The sequence below is a fragment of the Protopterus annectens genome, chromosome 6.part1 (genome assembly GCF_019279795.1).
Source record: "Protopterus annectens isolate FY-2018-M chromosome 6.part1, PAN1.0, whole genome shotgun sequence".
Classification (NCBI taxonomy): Eukaryota; Metazoa; Chordata; order Ceratodontiformes; family Protopteridae; genus Protopterus; species Protopterus annectens.
In genome coordinates this window covers 84,738,582-84,762,182 of record NC_056738.1, presented here as the reverse complement: position 1 = coordinate 84,762,182, position 23,601 = coordinate 84,738,582, and the positions used below count along the sequence as shown (strand labels likewise).

The window sequence follows — 23,601 nt, the reverse complement described above, 5'->3', positions numbered from 1 at the left end:
CTTATCCCAGCATGCTTAGTGGTAGCTACCCAGATCTCATTTGTGAGAACTAACCACTAAATAGGAGAACTATAAATTACCAAATAAAGGAGGTAACTAAACAATACTGCTTCCTTGTACCGAAACAACAGAACAATGGTGACAAGGACTATACCCATAGCTGAACAGCAAAGGAAACTCAGTCAAATTGGCCAAAGGGAAATTCCTCTCAATCATCCAGGATGGGGGAAGGAGGTAGGGATGCAAGAAGGAAGGCGAGATAAAGGACAACAAACATGGAATTTTATAGTAAGAACATAACTTCTTTGTGTTATGTTGTCCATCTTGCCTTCCTTCTTTCTGGTTGGGACAGCGTCTCAGCACCTAAATCCTGGGTGGCTCACAAAAAGAGACTTCAGAACTGTGGAACCAAAGGATGCCCTGTTCCGAGAGGCCATGTCCACTTTGTAATGAGTAATGAAGGTATGGGGAGTAGCCCACGCTGCTGCCGCACAAATAGTATCTAATGGAAGCTTAGCTTGAAAAGCTATGGAGGTAGCCAAGGACCTAGTAGAATGTCCCCTTACTTTTCCCGGGACAGACACATTCCGAGACTCATAAGCATAAGTAATAGTATTGGACAACCATTTTGACAAAGTCACTTTGGAAACTGGTAAGCCTTGCTTACTCTGAGAGAAGGCTACAAACAGCTGATCTAAGTTTCTGACGTCCGTGGTTCTTTGAAGATAAAATCCTAACTGCCTGTGGACATCCAATTCCTGTAACTTATACTCAGCCTTGTTGCCATAATTTGGAAAGAAAACAGGAAGTTCAATTGACTGATTCAAATTATGTTCTGAACAGACTTTTGGTAAAAAGGAAGGATTAGTTCTAAGAGATACTCATATAAGGCGGCGGATGGACAGTGCCTGTAACTCAGAAACCCGCCTCGCTGATGTAACAGCAATGAGGAAGAGGGTCTTTCATGATAAGAATTTTAGAGAACAAGAAGCGGCTGGTTCAAAGGGAGGGAGGATCAAAGCCGCTAGTACTAAATTTAAATCCCAAGGATGGAGAGGTTCTCTAATAGGAGGCCTTAATAGGGTAGCACCTTGTGGGACATGACGTTAGCACCTAGAAGGCCCACATGAAAATTAGAAATAGCAGCCAGCTGAACTTGAATCATAGCAGCCGCTGCTCCTTTCTCAAAGGTTTCTGCCAGGAAGTCCAAGATTTTTGAAATCGGAGCTGTAAAGGGGATCAATGTCATTTTGCTCGGCCCAGAAGGAGAACCTCTTTCATTTAGTAGCGTAAAGTTTCCTAGTAGTTGGTTTATGGGAAGAGACTAAAATGTGTTGAACCATAGGGGAGATATCCAGGAGTCTGGCTAGTACTGGAAGTGGAGAAACCACGCTGACAGCTTGAGAGTTTGAATGGAGGGATGAAAAGCATCAGACTGATGTGTCAGGAGGTCTGGAACCGGGTCCAGAATCCAAGGTTCCTCTTGCAGGTAATGCCAAAGGAACAGGAACCATATCTGATGAGGCCAGTACGGGGCAATGAGGATCAGTTTGCAACTCAGCAACTTTGTTTTCTGAAGAACTTTTGGAATTAAAGGAAAGGGGGGAAGGTGTAAAGAATGCCGGGGGACCAATCGTGGAGAAGTGCATCATTGGGTGACTATCCCGGTTGGGGAACTAGCGCAAAGTAGCTGCTGCATTTGTTGTTTAGATGAGAGGCAAAAAGATTGCAGCATGGCTGGCCCCATCTGTAAAAGATCATATCCGCCACATCTTGTTTCAGAGACCACTCGTGGGGCATGAGAATTGCCCTGCTGAGCTTGACCTCTATCACGATGGACTTCCCCGGGATGTGCGCTGAAACCAGAAAACGCTGAGAGGAAATCGCCCATTGCCATACTCGAAGGTCCTCCCAAAACAAGGGGTAAGATTTGGTTCCGCTTTGTTGATGTACCACACTACTGACATGTTGTCTGTCTGAACTGCTATATAGCCCAAGGGTAGAGAGTCGTGAAGTGCTTGCAACACTAACAACACCGCTCTCATCTCCAGGACATCGATATGCAAATGGTACTTGTGAGGTTGCCAAGTCCCTTGAACTGTCTGTCCCAGATAATGCCCCTCCACCCTATCTGGGAAGCATCCGTGGTCACTGTGGCTACCAGATAAGGGGCTACAAAGGATCTGCCTAGAGTGACTAGGGGAGAGTGGAGCCACCACTGCAGATCTTTCTTGCAAGCATCTGTGATTAAGATCATGTGTGACACTGGTAGCCCCTGATACGACCACTGAGTGAAGAGGAGCCATTGCAAAATCCTCATATGGTAACGAGCTAACGGGACTAGAGTAATGGCAGCCGCCATCAAACTTAAGACCTTTAGGACTAACCGAGCCTGAACCTTTGACAAGAGGAGAGAGACCTGGCGTTGAATGGAAAGCACCCTTTCTTGTGGGAGCTTGGTTATCATGTCTTTTGTATTTAGTTGAGTGCCTATGAAAATAATACACTGAGATGGCAACAAGGCAGATTTTTCGTAATTTGTGATTTCTAGGCATGCACAAGTGTGAATCGTGTGGTTCCTGGCCCTTAAGAGAGGATGCTCGGTGGTGATAAAGCAGAGAAAACACAAACTTCTAAAGGGAATTAGACTTAAACAATAACAAAGATTAATAGAAAAAATGTACTACTTAGCCTGAGCCAGCAGAAGGCAATCTCAACACTGCAATCGGCAAACAAGATCTGGGTAGCTACCGCTAAGCATGCTGGGATAAGGGGGTTAGCCTCGATCCAGTAAGGACTCTTCGATCTTCAGAAGTGGCCGAGTCAGAGCAGAGATTGGCTCCGAACCCAACCAGAAAGAAGGAAGGTGAGACAGACAACACAACATCTGTACTCTTGTTAGCCCTTATTTCTGATAGATGGGTATCGGAGCTTCAAGCCCTTATAACTTGTCTTCCTTTTTTGGTGTTTCAAAAGGGCAGGGTGTCCTTGCATACTAATCCTTCTTTTATGTCCAATGTGGTGAACTGGTTATCCTTGAATCAGTCTATTCATTTGGCCTTCTCCCCAATCTGCCAGTGAGAAGGTGCTGCACACTTTGGATGTGCATAGACAACTCAGATTTTACTTGGTTAAAACTAAGGCTATTAGGAAATCTCATCAGCTTTTTGTTTCCTTTCATCTTAGGTCCATAGGATTAGCTGTGTCCAAGCAGACTATTTCTTCTTGGATTTCTAAAACCATCTGTTTTTGTTATTCCTTTCATGGTAAGAGCCTTCCTTCTGTCAAGACTCATTCTACTAGAGATGTGGATTTTTCTGGTACTTTTCTCAAGGGTTTGGATGCAAACTCTATTCTTGAGGCAGCTACCTGGACTTCTTTGCATACCTTTACCAAGCACATGTTGGATGGAATTTCCAGAGCTAGAGCTGGTTTTGCTACCACCATCCTTCTTCCTGAGCTTTGGCACTCTCCCTATTGTAATGAATACTGTAGTAGTGAAATGGAGGGACATAATACAGTTGTGTAAAATCTTGCCCAGAATGGTAGATGTCCTTCTCTTCACTGTTGTAGTATTCACTCCCTCCCTCCACCCCCTGGTCATTTTCTCCTCTGGATGTACTGATTACCTGTTTCTTCCTTGGACTGGTGTTCCTACTGGGGCTCTCAGTTCTGAGGATGGTACATCGTGGCATTACCTTTATGTCTTATGGTAGGTGAGTTTAACAATAAAGAAACTAAAAAGGCTTTGGTATACTGGCTGGATGTCAGGCCACCCTTGAAAGTGGGTCCCTACTGTAATGAATACTGCAACAGTGAAGAGAAGGACATCTACTCTTAAGGTAAGGTTTTGCATAACTGTACTTTCTCTTTCTTCACTAAACTACTCTTCTACAACCTCCAACTTATGGGGACTTTTATGCTTCCACATTACACATTGTGTCTACTCAATACCCTTTAATGTCTTCCCTTCTTAAAAATTCTGTGTCATCAATAAAATACTGACCATCTATTGTATTATTTTCATCACAAATTTGTTAATGTACTATACTACATATATTGTATATTCATCTTTATGCAGGGTCTGTTTTTTGAGGGTAATACTACTGATAATTAAAGTCTATTGCCCACATTCACAGTTAACGTTCACCCAGGCTAAGCTTGAAAAAATGGTCCCACTGCATGAGTGCTCTACTTTGGTTAACAAAAAATGAAATTTTAAATTTCCACTGGAAATACAGTACCTTATTTTGTTCTAATACATATCTGTATGAGTGGATAAGGAAAGAAGCAGAGGAACATGGTCACAGATGATAAAAGGATATGGGCTGTGTCAGATTAAATTATAATGGGAGAGGAGTGTTTTTGTCATTCCTCTAAGGGGTGGATGGTCTGTGGGAGAACTATACATTTGTCCTAAGAAACCTAGCACCTATGCTTTATCTAAAAAAAACTGTAACTGTGATAAGAAATAAAACACATCGGGGTGGGGGGGGGGGTTGGTGTGCTCCCCATCTTTAGACCTCTTTAGACATCTAATACAGTTATAGTTAAATTACAGTAAAAAAACTAGTACTGTAACCCACGACACACAAGCTTGGCTAAAACCTCTCATATCTGTATTACAGTTGTCTCCTGTGGCCTGTACAAACTTGATAACGTTAAAGAATGGCCTTCTGATTTGCTGAAAGGATCAATAGTAATTTGGTATGACAGTATTACTACTGATTTGACTTGCCTCATCCTGCTAAAAGGTAATGTAATACCCTAAAACAACATTCTGTGCAATTAGCACATCCAATAAAGTATGCTTAATGTCCTCTGGGTATGGCAGACTCCTCAACAAAGGACATGCAAATGTTTAAAATGTGAATGTTGTCGCTGGGGCTGCCACTATAACAGCCTTAAAGGGATCCTAAGCACACAATTCATATGCAGTTCCACCATGCCTGCTGTGGAAGTGTAACTCAACAAATAACATCTGGAAGCATTATTTGACAGAAGGTACAAAGAATCCAGAATATACTACAAAATGGATGCCAGGTATGGACAAATTAAAGTGGATGAGGTTAAAGGACAATGAATTCAACTTCCTGATCTCTGTTCCACTGTTAGTGCATCTTCTGTACATCAACCAGCACGATTCTTTTTGTGTTAAGTTTCCACCATAACTGTGCAAACATGAAATTAGTATATTATATTACACAAGCCTTCTCATGCACATTTAATTATATATACATTAACACATGCATGGATATACATACGCTTGTGTGTTGAGGGTGGGGGCATTATCCCCTGCAAAAAACACTTTATACAGGTCTCTCAAGCTGAAAGTCTGACTGACTTGTTTCATCCAGCTAACACTCAATAAAACAAGGGGACTAAGTTAAGCAGTTAACTATTCTAACACACATACTAACTAATAAAGTAACTCAAAACACTTTGTCTAGACCTGGATCAGTTCCTCTAAAAAATGGTAGAGTGTTGAAAGTGCCACCGATAAATGCAACATATTACTTGTTTTCTGCATCTCTAAAGACATCTGTAATGATCCTGTTAACCAGGGCAGCTGAAAAAGACATCTCCATTTTTGCTCTTTACACCACTAAGAAGGTGAAGCCCCCCCCCCCATTTTTCTCTATAGAGAATGACCTCAGTCATCTTCATTTTCACCAGCTTGACACACTGTCTTGCTCCATGAATTGGCAACCTTGGAAGGGAAGTCACTGCTATACAGTGAGGATGACTTTACCCACTTTATTTTGAACAGATATGCCTCTTCTTTTTGAGATCTGTGCTCATTTAACTCAAACATGGTAAAGCCTCCTAACAAAAGTTTAAAAAAATCTGAAACTGTCTCCACTTTTGTAACTCTGAATTTTCTTTTGCAAATGTAAAGTTTACAAAACTTACAACATTCTAATTTTAGTTGTCTTAAACATTTTTTTAACACTGAGGACAACTACTGACTACAAAATGCCGACCTACACAAAAAAATAATTACTCCATGTGGAGATTTTTGCTAATGGTCATCTAAATTTCTAAATTACACCAAAACTTCAAAAATAATGTAGACTACTCCATAATGTTTGAAATGCTTTAGAAAACAAATGCTTATAACAAAGTTGACCAGTACAAGAATCTAACACACAATAACCAACTTATTTTTAAGTGGTAAGAATAACTAAATATCTCATAGTGAAGGTTATGTATACTGCTTGTCTCAGGTAATGTTACTGGACAACCTTCACAAAAAACATCTGCTGGTTAAGGCTGGAGAAACAGTACTGCAGAAGAAAAAAAAAATAACTAGGATCCAATGAGGTGAATAGGCCCAAAAGTAAAAGTGTTTCTCTAGAAGTTACATCTGCTTGAGTATCGAGCCACAGAAGATAGAGAAATAGTTGTCAACCTATTTATGTGAGAATGGAAAGTGGAGCATCACAGTGACCAATGTAGGAAATGGTGCTATTCAACATCATAAACAATATAAAATATGATAAATGCTCCTTGTATATTGACATCATACAATTTGTCCAGAGAGGCTGTCTTAACTAATGAGTTTAGCCAATTGTGCTACTTAATGGAGTGAACATGTCATATTGTGGACAACATACAATGCCTCAAAAGGTTGAAGAATAAGAACAGATTTAAAAGTAGGAATTTATCACCAAAATCAAAAACTATATTAAATGAATATCATGTACATGTGAAGATGAAGCATTTTAAACAGGAGAGACTTGGGTGCTGCTTCTGATAAACACATAGCAGGGTAAACAATACAAACAGCAACAATAAAGTACAGTGATGCATTATAGATACAGCCGCAGTGAAACCGACACAAAAGAGACACTTCTAAGATCATCTGCAAACACTATGCCATTTGTGAAACCCTATCTTAGGAACATAGGGTGGAGAAGCCTCAGGAAAAGGAAAAAGATTTGCTACATATACCGTTTCACAAATCTTGAGGAAGGGGAGAAGAACCTGACTTACTCTGCAAACTGGATGGGAATGAAAAAGAGTGACTGTTACAAGACAAAAAGAGAAATGTAAGTGCTATAAGACAGGAAAAGGTACAGATTGTATTACTTTATAGTGAAATGTTACTGCAGGACTAGGCATATGATAATTCTGGAAAAACAACTGTGAAAGAAGATATGAGAGACAGGCTGTTGAGTCTGACACAATCATGGAACAGAATATCGGCTAACTTTAAGGGTATTTCACAAGTTATATGAAAGATAAACAGTCTTTAGGCCCAAGGTCCTTCCTTGCCAGTACCTCTAAACCTATGAAACCAAATAATTCTGTAAAATTCTTTGTGGAGACCACGCCTCCTACACTACTCTTTCATGATGGCCATCGATCATCTCAGCAATGTTGCAACTTCACTACACTTACTCCTCCAGTCAATCTGTAAATCAAATTAAACAATGCATTATGAAAAAAACCCCTCTAATGTAGTACAGTTAGTAACACTTACTAAAATTAATATAAACAATAATCACCATTTCATTTTATGTATTTTAACAATACAAATATACGGCATTATCACAGTTATAAAAAATATTTTAAATGTGCTTGATATTCTCTTTCAAACTACAGCAGAAATAAAACATTTCATATTTCAGAAATTATGCCTGGAAAATGAGTAAAATACCAGTTTATTGCTGTAGTATGTTTCTCAACAGAATGCAGTTTTTGAACAAGTAGTCTCAGGGTGCCCACCTGTTGGCTTAGAGTTGTGCAAAACATTTGTACTTTATGTCTGCCTCAAGTTCTTCAAATGCCACTGCATGTGCACAGCAACAAAAATCACTTACAGAAAAAAGTTTGGAATACTCCCACTCACTTGAAAAAACAATGTGAATAGTCTGCATACAGAAATCATGAAAATGCATTTTATAAATAATGTACATTCTATTAATAAGGGCTGTAATATTCTGTTCTGAAACATTCCCTCCATTCCATTTAAAGTTAACTGACTTTAGGCACAATAAAAAGATCCTTGGAGCTACATTAGAAAGTGTAACAGAGCATATATTTCTCCAGAAGTAAAACATACAATACCCTTAACTTAATTTGTCAAGTTATGGACACCTGAGTAGGAATGCACATGCTGGCCTGAATGGCAACATTTAACTGCTACCTTTTTTATGCATTTGTTAATCAGGTCAACCTACTAGGTACAAGCCTTTTTAAGGAGTGACCCAGGAGTACTGCCTGGTTAAATGACTTTGCTCAGAGTTACACGGCAGGCAAATAGAGGCTGACTGAATCAAATCCTGGACTACAACATAACGCTCATTAGCAACTCATAGCCTTAATCCTCTGTGCTAGCTGCTAGACTGACCTTAGTTCACTTTTTAGGGAGGAAAAGATCTTTCCTTTTCTTAAGCCTATTAATCTCAGTGTCATAATAATTTACAAAGTTCTTCAGATAAGAACTTAGCTTGAACAGACCAATGTCTGCACCTCAGTACACTTATAAATGTTTCTTCTGTAGCTAAATAAATATGCTAATCTCTATCCTCAAAAGAAAGTTCTGATGTTAAGATGATTCAGAGGAAGCTTGCATATCTGTGGGCTCGGAATACATTTTTTCACTGACTGCAGTGAATTCACGTGACTTCTCAACAGCTAATGTCTTGGCAATTGTTGCTGTATCCAAAATTAAGGAAGGTGCTTGTTGTGTGCCATCCAGAGGAAGATTACCCAGTTGTGAAATAGACTGAGAAGCTCCTGACACCAAAGGAAACTGTGAGGGAACTGTGGTGGTCATTGGTAGAGCAGCTATCCCAGGAATATTAAGTGGTGGCAATGGAGCAACAGTTGGCAAACCTAGAAACGAAAAAATAATCAGAATTTACTGACTTGTGCATTTACATTCCAAGTATCCATCATTCAATTAATGTCACTTCGCTATCAGGCAAAATAGTCTTTCATGTGATTAATCAACTACTAAAACGCACACAACCAATACAAACAAGGTACTGTAATGAGACAGTCAACATTTTCTAATAAAACAACAAAAATATTTTGGAATCTTTTGGCAGTTGCTAGAAAAGTTATTACAAAAATTGGAAATCAAATTCAGTTCCTACGTTCAAAAATGTTTTAAATTCAATAGCAATACAATGTAAAACTGAAAAAGAAATGATCAGACTATGATCTATAAATGATACTAAAACTAAAACTTTTAGTGGTTAGGATAGTTTTGAAATGTTGCTATCAAAATACCAAGGCTCTTAATGTGTTAATTGTATAAGATTACCTTGATGAGTCAATGTATTTCTAACACTGTACAATATATATATATATATATATATATATATATATACGGGAACAATATATATATATATATATACGGGAACAATTTATAATCCCGAAATTCTGAAATACCGAATTTCAGAATCCCAAGATTATAAAGCCGAAAGCTCAAAAGTCTGAAACCCCAGAAGTGCGAATTTCAAAATCACGAAGTACGGAGATTTTGAAGTAGCACTTCTGGTGTTGCGCTGTGTGAAGGGATAGCTGGAAGTCCAGGTAAGTATTTGTTTAACGGTTTTAGTTAGGGGCTTTAGTGTTTGCCAGTGTGTTTGGTTACTGTGATCTGTGTGTGCAAGGGGAATGTAGCTTGTATGGTGGTGTTTTTGTGTGTGTGTCTGTGTAGTGTGACCGTGGAGTTAGTATATGTAGGGGGGGGTGTGGGGGGCACAGTGGGGCTTGCCTCTCTGCTTGTATGTAGTGTAGGTTTGAGTGTTTGTGTGTTGGGAGAAGCTGTGTGTATGTGTGTGGTGTATGGTTAAGTGAAGTGTTCGCGATTTGAAAATTCGTGCTTCTGGGGTTTCGGGATTGTCAGGTTTCGGCTTTATGATCTCGAAATTCTGAAATTCGATATTTCGGGATTATAAAGTGAATCCATGTACACACACACACACACACACACACACACACACACACACACACACACACACACACACACACACACATATATATATATATAGTAAATTAATACAAAAATTCCTTAAAAATTTCTAAAACAATAGCATTTAAATCTACTTGAACATATCAATGTCTAAACATGTTCTAAAAACAGCTAAAATTAGCATACTGTACTAAGACACTTAATTTAACAGAGATAAAACCTCTAAATACAACATACTTCTACAGTGTCACTTTTTAATAAGATATAACTCAATCAGCTACTTAATCTGCAAGTAGTAATTTGTTTAGAAACAAATGAATAACAAGTTCAACATATGCTTTTATACACACACACACACCTTGTAATCTAATGCACAATTTAAAAACAGATTCAAAGATCAACACACTATTTAAACATATAAAAGCAATACATGATGATGCTGATGTGTTAATCAGTTATTTAAAACAAACCTTATGACTGAATGGCAATCTAACAAGCACAAAAGAAACATCTATTTCACAGCTTTATTACTTCACACAATTTTCATTACAAGTTACTAGAGTGACTGTCCATTTTCTAAAACGCTCATCATGGTGAGGTGAAGTGTCAGTGTGGGCACATTAAGGAAGACTACACACTTCTCTGTCCCCAGAAATTATCTCCAACTCATTTTGCTGGAATTTGCATTATTCCGATTAAGAAACTCTGCTATCATATAAAGCCTCCTTTCCAGCATCAAGGCACAGACAGACTTTTACAAAGATGATGAACATCATGACTCGACAGGTGAGAAGGGGAGTTGTGTAAGGTACTTGTTAATAAGAGATGTTTTTTTTTTTTTTAGAAGAGGTCACTGTAACAACAAATGTTAACATTTGTGATTACCCATCTTTTGTTACCTTCTTCTCATCCAGGGTATACATAAGATGTATTCTAAAGAAGCTTGACTGGTTTGTGAAGCACTCCCATATCGACAAGTACTGGTAGGAACCTCTTCACTTCTTTCAGCCCTTGTCTATCAAAAGAAATATGCATCTCCTGCAGACTATTTTAATAATTACAATCTGGAAATAATATAAATACTCCTAACAGAACAGTAAAAAAAAAAACTGTCTAAAACATTCAACACCAACAACAGTAATTCCCGTAAAAGGATGGATGGAGGGTAACTTTACTATTACAATGACCTTCCAAGCTGCACTATCTTCTAAAGGGTGGTCAGTCATATAGGAAACCACATTGGGTACAGTCCCAAGCAATACTTCGTTAAATATGGGAAGAGGACAGTACAAATGAGTAAATGAGTACAGGATCCCCCTGTAGCGCTGTTGTACCAAAATATGTCCTAACATTAAATTGTGCTTTTAATCTGCAGTGCTTAGTAAATGTACAGAATGCAGAACATGTGTGGCAAATTCCAATATATACATGTGGTCATACTGCAATCAATCAATCAGTGAGTACTGTTCTAATCACCAGTTTATTGAACCCCATACCACTGACTTGAAGGAAAAATACAGATAACATTGTTTTTGTGGGGGCGGTGGTATAAGTCTCATGTACTTATACATAATACATATACTAACTTTTCACATTACACAACAGTGGAGGAAAAGTACAGTTGTGTACACTTACCATAAATGTAGATGTTTGAGTGTATTCACTGTTGCAGTCATTGCATTTGGGTAATCTGCTGGCAGGTTGCCTTCAGTCGGCCTGAATTCCAAAGTCTTGGGTCCTGCATCGGTTGCGGTCTTCTCCTCCATAACATCAGGTTGTCAGGGGTACAAAACATGCAGCCGACACCATTTTCTTTAGTTTTTCTTGCCCCCGATGTCAGTTGCCCCCCCCCCAAAAAAAAAAAAAAAATATATATATATATATATATATATATACATACACACACACATATATATATATATATATATATATGTATATATATACACACACACATACATACACACATGCATAAATATAAACTTTACCTTCATCTACAAGCAAATACACCACATAGGTTGTAGGAGATAAAGAAGGAAAGATGAACTCCAGAATGACAGGGGGATGGTGGGAGGGTAACCTGGACTGCAACAGTGAATACACTGAACATCTACATTTATGGTAAGTGTACACAACTGTACTATGTTCTTCGTGTTTCACTGTTGCAGTCATTACATTTGGGTAGAATCCTAAAGCTATGGTTGGGAGGCTGGAGCTAAACAGCATTAGGTGCGGCTATAAGGCCCTGCAGCACTGCAGTGGCAAAGCCTGCCCTGGACTTAGAGTAGAGAGGCAAATGATAATGCTTTGTAAAGGTGTGAACAGAACTCCAAGTAGCAGCCTCTAGAATGTCTGTGGCTGGTACTCCTCTGAGAAAGGCTGCTGAGGTAGCTGCAGCTCTGGTGGAATGAGACCTAATGCCCTTGGGCACAGGTTTACCATGGTGTAAGTAGCAGAAATGGATGCAGTGGCTTATCCACTTTGAAATTGTCTGCTTTGTAATAGCCTTTCCTTCTGATCCTGCAGCATATGACACCAGTAATTGCTCAGTTTTTCTTAGAGCTTTAGTCCTGCTCAAGTAGAATCATAGCTGCCTGTGTACGTCCAAGGAATGCAGAATTCTCTCCCCCTTGTTCTGCAGATTTGGATAAAAGGTTGGCAGATGAATTGTTTGGTTAAGAGCCACACTGGAAACCACCTTAGGCATAAAAGTAGGATTTGTCCTCAGAGACACCTGTCTGGGTAAAATATGATAAAAGGCTCTACAGCCATGAGGGCCTGTAGCTCTGATACTCTTTTTGCTGAAGTAATTGCTAGTAGCAGAGCTGTTTTGCATAAGAACTTTATATCAGCAGTAGCAGCTGGTTCAAATGGATGCAGGGTGAGCTTTTCCAACACATAATTGAGGTCCCATGCAGGTAACTGTGATCTTCTAGGAGGCCTTAAATTTTTGGCTCCTCTAAGACACTGCTTTAGTAAAGGATGAGAAAAAATTGGTGGCTCTGTATTGTAATGAGCCAAAATGCCAGAGGCATGGATTTTAATTGATGAGAAAGACAGGCCTTTGTCGAGCATCTCAGTTAAGTATTGTAATATCTGAGGAATATTTGGTTCTGCTGTATCAGTTCCTTGTGCTTGATTCTAAGCACAGAATCTCTTCCATTTGTCAGCATAAGATTTTCTAGTACTAGGCCTTCTGGCTTCCAAAATGACATCCATCACAGCTTTACTGAGAGGTGCTTGTATAACTACATGATCAACCATGCTGCCAGGTTCAGTGTCTGTAGTTGATTGTGCAGGATCGGATTGTTTTGCTGGGACAGTAGTTGAGGTCTTTGAGGTAGGGTCCAAGCTGGGTATTGAGACAAGTTCCTTAGGATTGGGTACCAGTACTGGCAGGGCCAGTCCGGGGCAATTAGTATCATCTTTGGTTTCTCTTGTCAGACTTTTAGGAGGACATTGGGGAGAAGAGGCAGAGGAGGAAAGGCGTAAACTGATAGGTTTTTCCAACTGAAGGATAGGGCGTCCACTTTCCATGCTTGTCTGTGAAAAGTCCTTGCGCAGAATCTTTTCAATTGATAATTTTGAGGAGAGGCAAATAGATCTATGTCTGGGCTCTCCCATTTCTCTGTTGTCATGCTGAAGACTTGTGGATTTAGTTTCCACTCGTGAGGATCCATAAGGTATCTGCTTAAATCGTCTGCCAGTGTATTTTGTTTTCCTGGCGGGAATTGAGCTTGAAGATGTATTTGGTAGGTCAAAGCTGTGTCCCACAGTGCCATGGCTAATCTGAAAAGGGGGGTATGTGTGCGTGCCCCCTTGCTTACTTATATACCACATGACTGTGGTGGTGTTCGTCTTTATCAGTAGGTGTCCAGGATGAAGTAAGTCCTTGAAGGCTGTTAGGGCATTTTGAACAGCTAGCATCTCTTTCTGGTTGATATGTAGATGCATTTTTTTTGGGGTCCATATGCCCTGAATGCATCTTCCTGCCATGTGGGTCCCCCAGGCATAATCCGATGCGTCTGTTAAGGTTTGGCTGGCAGGGGGGAGAGTGAAGGCTCGTCCCACTTTTTGGTGACATGCCTTTGCCCACCACAGAAACTCCTGTTGTAGGCAGGGAATGAGAGGAATCATTGCTTCAAGACTGTGAGAATGTTGACTCCATAAACTTTTTAGGTACCATTGAAGTTTCCTCATATGCAGTCTTGCATATGGAATCAGAAGGATGCAGGATGCCATGAAGCCCAGAGCCTGCAAAATTTGTCTTGCAGATAACTGGGGTTTTGTTGCCATCAGTTTGAAGTAAGCAGTCAGTTGCCTTTGCTTGTCTGGCGTGAGGTAAGCCATCTGGGCAGTTGTATTCAAGCTAGCACCCAGGAATGTTATCTTTTGAGAGGGTACCAGTTGTGATTTATTTTTGTTTATTGTGTACCCTAGGCATGTTAGAAGCCTTTTCACAAATGCCAGGTGTCGAAGAAGAGTGTCCTTGTTCTCTGCTTGAATGAGACAGTCATCCAAGTAAGGATATATTTGTATACTTCTTTGTCTGCAAAATGCAATTACTGGTGCCAGGCACTTTGTGAAGACCCTGGGTGCAGTAGATAAGCCAAAGGGCAGTGCAGAGAATTGGTAATGCATTAAGCCAGCCTTGAATCTGAGGCATCTTCTGCACAACTGTCTTACTGGGACATGCAGGTATGCCTCTTTTTAGGTCTAAAGTCACCAGCCAAGCATTCTTGCCCAGCATGGGCAGAAGCTGCTGCAAAGTCAGCATTTTGAATTCTGGAATGTTCAGGTATGTGTTCAAAATCAATAAATCCAGTACTGGCCGTCAGGCCTTGTCCTTTCTGGGTACCAAGAACAGTTGAGTAAAAACCTTGTCCTTTTTCCTGTTCTGGTACTGTCTGAATGGGCCCCATATCCATGAGGGACGTAACCTGTTTCTGTGCCTCTGCCCACTGATTGTTCGGCAGATCTGGTCAACCATTTGTCATTGGCAGAGTGTGGAAATGAAATCTGTATCCCTGTGATATGATGTTTAGTACCCACTTGTCCTGGGTTATTAACTGCCAATTTTGAGCAAAAAGTGCTAATTTTCCCCCTATGGGTGCTGCCAAAAGATAAATGCTTGGTGTAGGCAGAGTGAAGTCATTGGGATTGCTTTCTGTAAGTATGCACTTTATCTCCTCCAGATCTGGAGGTGGAAGTGCACCATTGCTTTGACCTGTATGAATCTTGCACCTGGTATCTAGAACCCTTAGGGTGTCTGGATTTGCCCCTTTGAGCTCTGTCTGACACAGGAAAGGACCAGTTTTTTGTAGGCCAGTGTCTACTGAATCTTGGTGGCTGCACTTGTAAGAAGTCTTTAACAGTTTGCATAGACTTAGCTTTATCTTCCATTTTCTTTAAAACCTCTTCTGCCTTAATACCAAACAGAGAATCATGCTGTAAAGGTGCATCTAGCAATTTAGCTTTAACTTGATCAGGCAAATTCTGTTCCTTTAACCAGGCATGCCTCCTAATCACAGATCCAGTAATTGCGGCCCTGCAGGAGGCCTCTAAGGAATCAAAACCACATCGCAAAGTACGCTTTCCAACTCGTTCAGCTGCATGCACTAATTCCTGCAATTCTTTATTTTCTGCACATTCTGAAATCAACATTTTCTGTTTCAGCAATCCCATAACATGTTGTTGGTACTTAAGCATATGAAATTGACAGTTTAAGGCCCTGATTGCCAAGGTTGCAGATGTATAAACCTTTTTTCCCCATCTGTCCAGTGCCCTTGAATCTCTGTCAGAGGGGGTAGGATGTTTTGCTGTTAAGGCCTCAACTCCCTTTGGACCCTGTGAAATAGTTTCAGGATCAGTAGCAGGGTTTCTAAATAAAAATGTATGTGAGACAGGGACCCTGTAATATCTGTCAGGCTTACTGGGAGCTGGAGGTAAGGAGTCAGGGGTCAAGCTTAACTTCGAAAACGCATCATCCACAATGTCTAAAACAGGGGAAATGGCTAAAGGCCTGTGCTGAGGAAGAAGGAAATCCCTGTGCCTCTTTTTTGATTCTGAGAAGTCTTGACTCAACCAGTGAAGATGCTCCCTCAAAGTATGCAAGGTTTCTCCAAATGAATAATCCTCAGGAGGAGATGCAGATGGAATAGACTCCTCAGCATCAGAATCCTCATAGGGAGGTATAGATAAATCCTGATCAGAAGAGTAATCAGAAGAAATAGAAACCTGATCTGAAGATTCATAATCAGTGTCTTACCTAGGCCTCTTATCTGGATGGGGATGGGTACCCCTGATCAAGGTAATAAGGTCTTCAGCCATTTTGATCATCTGTTTTTTTTAGGCATAGAGGCCTGTGCACGTGGCTCATACGTCATTTTTTTAGTTTTAGAAGTTGCTTTTGTCTTTGGTTTTGCAGCTGTCGGTTTGATATACAGATGTTGAGGTCTGAATACACCCTCAGAAGCCGGTGCCTGCTCAGCGGCTCCGGACCCATCCGAGGGAAACATATACGTTGGTCCAATACCTTGAATATCTTGCAGCATGCCGGACTCCACATGGGTGTCTGTAGAGGCCTGCAACTCGAAGATAGCAGGTATCAGGGGCTGCGAAAGCGCCTCACTGAGTACCGGCGACTGGCTTAGGAGAAGCTTCATCGTCGATTTTGGATCTCGACTGCATTTCTCTGTCCTTTTCTTTGCATTTTTTTATGTACTCCGGTAGTCGGATTACTATCAGACGACATTTCTGGGTAGTTAAATCGCTTTCCAAAATACTCTGATGCAAAAACATACCAACGCTTAATAGTGCGTTGGTTAAATCTAGCACAAAACCAACAGCCAGGCACGTTGTGATCAGGGCCTAGGCAAGGAATACAGTATAAATGGAAATCCTTATGAGGTATTTGCTTCCCACAAGTAATACAATTATTAACTTTTTCTGACATTGGTAAAAAGCAAGAAAAAAAGTTTCCCAACGGGGTACTTAGCTTTAGTGAAGACTTTGGTTCTGAAACTCAAACTCGAATATTTCAGTAGTCGGCCGACCGGCACTTGCTAAATGCTTCTGCTTCGGGCACTGCACGGCAAAAAAGACTGACGAAAATGGCATTGGCTGCATGTTTTATACCCCTGACGACCTGACGTCATGGAAGAGAAGACCGCAACCGACGCAGGACCCAAGATTTGGAATTCAAGCCGACTGAGGGCAACCTGCCAGCAGATTACCCAAATGTAATGACTACAACAGTGAAGCACGAAGAACATCTTCCAAACTGCCACTGTTAAGTGGGCTCAGCAAAATACCCCGTAATGACATGCTTTGTTGGGTAGCTGAAACTCTGACTTTTCTGCTGACCAACTGGTACACTGATTGGAACAGAATCATATATATGTATGCCATAAGGCACAAGGGAGGTGTGCTTACAGAAGGTATCACTTCAAACACAGGGGGGTTGTGAAGCACAGCCCTGAAGTGAGAGTGCCTTGTAATCTCCAGGTGTGTGGTAATATCTGCAATATGCACACCACCAAGTGACTTACAGCACTTACAAAATGGGCATCTGTATTTTCTTTGCAGTTTGAACCTTACATGTAGTAATTTACATATGGTAAGATGCTCTGTAATGTACTTTAATGTAAAAATGTTCTTCTGCCTGTTCTGACAGTGCGCAGGCTACACTTCTATTTTTTTTTTTTTTTTTTTTTAACAGTGTGGAAATTTGATCCTAAATTTTCAGTGCAGTTAGTTAAGGAAGCCTTCTGTCAAACTACTGTGTTACAGCACAGTCTAGTTTATTAACAGGTGCAAACATTAAACAATCCCTCAGATGAGTTCTCAAGAACTGGAAAAAAACACGAAAGCAGTAATTCTCCCTCGCCGTTATTTTTCTTAAGTTGTTCTAGCTGGTGTTATACTGGTTTCCTTTTATTTAATTGGATTTATATGGTACTTGTGTACTTTATTTCTAATTTAATATACATTTATATTCATGCTGTTATACTTTTTGGTACTGTATCTTTGGTTTAATTTCTCTTAGGTCAAACAGTGCCTGGCAGACTCTTTCTACTGCACATCTATGTGTGTACATAATTTAATTCCTAGGTTAGCGTGCCTGCTTTATGCTGCTATGGTGACCTTTTGTTTCACATTGCTAATTTTCTGTTACTTCCTTCCCTGGTTCATTTTCTGTTTGAGGAGTTCAGGATGCCTTTTCTTTTACCTAAGACAACATACTTACATTTGAGTTTCAGTGCTTTTATTATTATAAGACTTGTAATTTGTGTCACATTCCTAATTTTTTTTTGTTCTACATTATTTTGATTGTTTTCTACATTCCTTTAGTAATACATTTGAGATGAGTGTGTATTTTTAGTGTTGACGTTTTTAATTAATTTATTGGTTTGTATTTTTTGTTTTTGGTGTATTTCTGTTTGACAGTTTTTCCCTGTTAAATGACTTTTCAAGATGATGTCAGGTTGTTGGATTTTGAAATCTTGTGAGGGAGCAGAGAGCTGTGAGGTCCGGGTGGCAAACACTAGCTTTTTTCCTATGCACAGAACACAGTTGATACACAGGTAGCTAGCAATATGACTGATAATTTTTCCTTGCTTTATTTTATATAAATGGATATATAGGTTCATAGGTTGATACTAGGCTATCTGCCCTAGGGCATTTACAAGCCTAGCCAGAGTGTGTTTGGCTTTCGCCACCCTTTTTAGATTAGTTGACTGTGCCTCTGTATAGTAGGTCACAGAAGAAAGCCCATTTAAGGTTAGTTTACCGTGCCTCTGTCTAGCAGTGACAGAAGAGATCCCAGGGGTAAATTTACGATCTCCCATCCAAACATCAAGATTCTTCTTGAAGAGGGTCATTGAGGGGCTCTGTCTAACATGGACTGGGATTTTGTTCCAGACTGAGGGGAGCCTTTGGGATATGAATCTGTCCCTCCAGCATGTTCTATTTATTTCTGTGCTGAGGTTTAAATCACTGGAGCGTGTAGCTCTGATGGATTTGGATTTCTTGAGGTGGAGCATGTCCATTAATTCTGGGTTGGACATGGCTTTATACGTCAGGCACAGATCGCCTCTGAGTAGGCGGTAAGCAACTGAGTAGAGCTGGAGTTTCTTTAGCCTAACTGCATAGGGCATCTGTTTGAGTCCCTTGATCCTCTTGGTGAGGTACTTTTGGGGTCTTTCTAGCTGTAGCAGGTGTCGGGTAAGGTACATCCCAAATGGGGCACTGTATTCAATTATGGGCCTGATGACTGATGAGTAGAGGGGCACAATGACCTCTCGATCTAGATGTGAACCCCTTCGTGATAAGGTGGGCTATATAGAATGTCTTTCTAACCACTTTGGCAATGTGATTGTCAAAGGAGAGATTGCAATCTACTTGGTCCCCAAATCCCTAATTACTTCTGCTGTACTTAATGGATTACCACCTATGTGGTAATTTGTGGGCACTTTGTTTTTCCCAAAGGGGATGACTATGCACTTTTTGGCATTTAGCTATAGGCCATGGCTCTGGCACCAGTTATCCGTCTCTGTGAAACCTTTTTAGAGGATGCTTGTGTCAGCCGGCAAGTCTATTATGGCTCCCAGTTTGTAGTCATCTGCAAACTTTGTCAGCCATAGTCCTCCTGTGTTAGCCTGTACCTCAGAGAAATATATACCGAACAAGAGACGTCCCAGGACTGAGCCTTGTGGGACGCCACTTGTTGGTTTAGACTCTGACATGGCACCTGCAATTCTGACCATGTGGGTTCTATCACTAAGCCAGTTTGCAACCCATCTTGTGACATAGGGGTTGATATTTAAGCTGGTGAGCTTATTTATGATGCCCAAGTGTGGTATTGTGTCGAAGGCTTTTGCAAGGTCAAGGTAGGCTGTGTGGGCTACCTTCCCTTCGTCTATGGCCTTGGTGACTGTTTCAAAGAAATCAACCAGGTTTAAGAGGCAAGATCTGCCCTTAAAGCCGAATTGGGTGGGATCTAGTGTTTGGAGGTTCCCAATGTCTTTGCTTATGAGTTCCATGATGATATGCTCCATGGCTTTGCAGACCAGGCTAGCTAGGCTTATAGGGCGATAGTTTCCGGGGTCCGTTGTGGCACCACCTTTATGGAGTGGGACCACTGTTGCTGTACGCCATTCTTTGGGTACATATCCTGTTTTAAGGCTGAGACTGAACAGTGATTTTAAGTGAGGGTTCAGTTCTTCTTGGAGCTCATGTAAAACGCAGCCCGGGACACCGTCCGGTCCCATTGATGCTGTTTTTTTTGCTTTGGAGAGGGCGGCTCTCACCTGTGCATCTTGTGATGTCAGGGAGGCTACACTCTGTTGGGATAGTCATTTGCTCATTTGGCGGGGGGGGGGGGAGTTTGCACTGAATCTGTCTGCCAGGATGTTGGCAATGTCTGTGGGTTCAGTGTATTTTCTGTCATTTTGCACCAACTCACAGCATATCTGGGAGTTTCCACCCAGGTTTCTGACATAACTAAAGAAGGCCTTGTGATTATCTTTAGCGTCTTGTGCAATTTTTCTTTCGAAGCTAGCCTTAGATGATTTTATGAGGGATCGTAGTTTCTTGCTAGTACTGATCAGAGTTGCCTTCCCTTTCAGGGATTTTGCTCTATCATGTAGTAGCTTCCTCCTTCTGTTGTACAGCTTATTTATGGCTGGGGTCCACCAGACAGGTCTCCTGCCTTTGGAGGAGTGTGTCTTGGTTTTATTTGGGATAGCACGATCCATGCATTCCTGTAGGTTATCCATAGAATGCGTTTGTAAAGGATTCTGCGGTATGTATGCTATGTATGATAACCAATAATGAAAAACATCACAGACCTATTACTGAAAAAAAAAAAAGAATCGAAAGTGCTGACATTAAAACATGCACAGTCTAACACCTAAACCTACGAGCATGTAAAGAAAAAAAATGTTTTTCCTGCAGTCACCACACCCTCTGTTAATTATATATACTAACTCTGACACTACACAATAGTGAAAGAGCATAATTCCTTCTCTGCTATTACAGCAATACCACACCAGCACCTTCAATCAACCATTTTGATGGCAAATGTAGTTGACATTACAGCTGTAGGAACAAATGCAAAATCGATTCAGAATGAGGGACCCAAACTATATACATTAATATATAAATATATATGTACATGTACATACATATATATACATATATACATACATATATATATATATATACATACATATATATATATATATATATATATATATATATATATATATGTATGTATGTATGTGTGTGTATGTATACATACATATTTTAATTAAATATCAAACAACAAGGAGTGTGGGCATTTGGAAGAGGAACAGCCAAGGAAATCCTGGAATGCAGAAGGGAAAAGGGACATCAGTGAGATTACAATACAGTGAAGGAGCAATAACATACAGCAATACACAGTGCATTCAGTCTTTTCATGGAATCAGTAAAATGTTTTGAAGTTCAGGAATAAAGCCCTACTAATCATTAAATTCATACTGTATATCAGTACAGAATTTAACATGCCTAACCCAATTCATTGCTGCTTTAGAACAATGTACATCTGTCAATCAAATTCTCACAAACCAGCAACCCCCCAAGGGGATCAGCTTTCAAAGATTTTTGGACCAATTTCCTCACCACAGCAAGCAGCTCACAAAACAAACTGACCTGTGGAAGGAAATAAACAGGACATGGGATACATATTACTTTAACAGGTAAAAACACCCATGCTTGTATACCACACTTCCATGACAAGCTCTTTCAGCTTCATCCCAAAAGTGGATTAATTTTGGGAAAGTTACAAAATGTGGTATAAGTACCAGTAAACACTGGATGGGCAACACCAAAACAGACGAGGGCTGGTAAAAAAAGAAAGCAGTGTGCACAGGAGTAGAGAATGAAAAATGAAGCAAACTCCATGTGAATACTCTACAAGGAGCTAGACGCCATAGAAGAGGATTGAGTGTTTATGTCTAGTCAGTCCAATCTCTCCAAATGATTCAAGTTTATGCTAGAAAATGAACAAATAAAGGTGACACAACATGTGTTAAGATTTTGTAAAAGCTAAACAGTGACATTTGTTGTACCCCTCCCTAAAAGTAAATAAACAAAGACATCCACAACCAGGGTATGTCTAAGGATTTCCCAGGGGCAAGTATTTTTGTCAGCTTTTATGTGCTGTTTGTAATGCACCAACATAAATAAACCAACACCCCTATCTGAAACAAAATTTCAGTTGTGCTTCTTGAAGGGCTAAAATCTTCCCACATTCAATGAGATGTATTCCAAACTACAGTCAACTTCACCCAGCCCTCTCAATATCAGCTTTTAGTTCATCCTTTCCTCTTCCCAACAGTGGAACACAAATCTTTGCCCAAAGCTCAAAGTCCTCTTCAAGTGGGATCTGCTTTAACGGGCACCGTTACCCATCCTTCACGATTATCTCAAGAGAGGAAGGGAAATCTCCTCTGAGACTCCAACTTACTGTTTTTGGGAACCATAAATTACATGATAAATCTCTCCCATATAACACCAGCAGTCAGAAAACCACAACATTCTGACATTCTCATCGTGCATTAATAAGAAGTTATGTACTCACCATAACGTTCCATCTGAGTAGGTAAACTTCCTTTGTCAGCAACCTATGGGTTATCGGATCCGCATCGGATCCGAGCCGGCAGTTTCCAACAGCTAAGATCAGAGCTCCAAGCTCCTCCCCCTTACCCATAACTCCCTGCCATCCCTTCCTGACCTCAGATCGAGTTTGCCTAAAGCAAGGCTTGCAATCACCACCTATCTAGGGTAAATTGGGTACAATCTACCATGAAGCGGGAAAATCAAGAACATCCAAAGAGGACAGGGGGACGGAGGGAGGGATGGTTGCTGACAAATGAAGTTTACCTACTCAGATGGAACGTTATGGTGAGTACATAACTTCTTAATCTGAAGTAGTTAACTTCATTTGTGCATCAACCTATGGGACAGAGTCCCCAGCTACCTGAATCTTGGGAGGCCCTCAAGGAAGGATGTTCTGGAGCACTGCGGAGCCAAAGGATGCTCTCCCTCTGGAAACCAGATCTAACTTATAGTGGTTTATAAATGTGTGAAAAGAAGCCCATGTGGCAGCCGAGCAGATGTCATCCAACGAAACTCTGGCTCGAAAGGCAGCAGAGGTAGAAACAGACAGAGTTGAAATGGCATGGACTCCCTGAGGAGCAGGCCTGCCAGAACTCTCATAAGCCAAGAGAATACACTGAGAAATCCACCTGGATAGTGTGACTTTAGAAACAGCTTTCCCCAAACTGGATTTAGCAAAGGACACAAACAGCTGATCTGAACGTCTTTAACAGGCTGTCCTGTGCAAATAAAATCTCAACTGTCTGTGTACATCCAAAGAGTGTAACTTGTATTCACCCTTATTTTGGTAATTGGGGAAGAAGACTGGCAAATCAATAGACTGGTTAATGTTAGTTTCAGAAGCAATTTTGTGAAGAAAAGAGGTATTGGTCCTGAGGGATACCCTATCCTTGTGGAAGGTCAAGTACGGAGGCTTGGCAGAAAGGGCTTGAAGCTCAGAAACCCTTTTCACCGAAGTAATAGTGACTAGGAAAGCCGTTTTCCAGGATAAGAATTTGAGATCTACCGAA

General features: G+C 40.5%; 1 protein-coding gene across 3 annotated transcripts in view; it reads right to left on the bottom strand.

Annotated features, from left to right (window-relative positions):
- Positions 1-7,651: 7,651 nt before the first annotated feature.
- GORASP2 (golgi reassembly stacking protein 2) overlaps positions 7,652-23,601 on the bottom strand; it is a 1,358,808-nt gene continuing 1,342,858 nt past the window's right edge. For 2 of the 3 annotated variants that reach the window (XM_044075518.1, XM_044075517.1), the window contains one exon: positions 7,652-8,844. In XM_044075518.1, coding sequence (XP_043931453.1) covers positions 8,555-8,844 — 290 coding nt within the window. In that variant the 3' untranslated portion in view covers positions 7,652-8,554. The remainder of the gene's footprint in view (positions 8,845-23,601) is intronic. The other variant, XM_044075519.1, reaches the window with a different exon arrangement.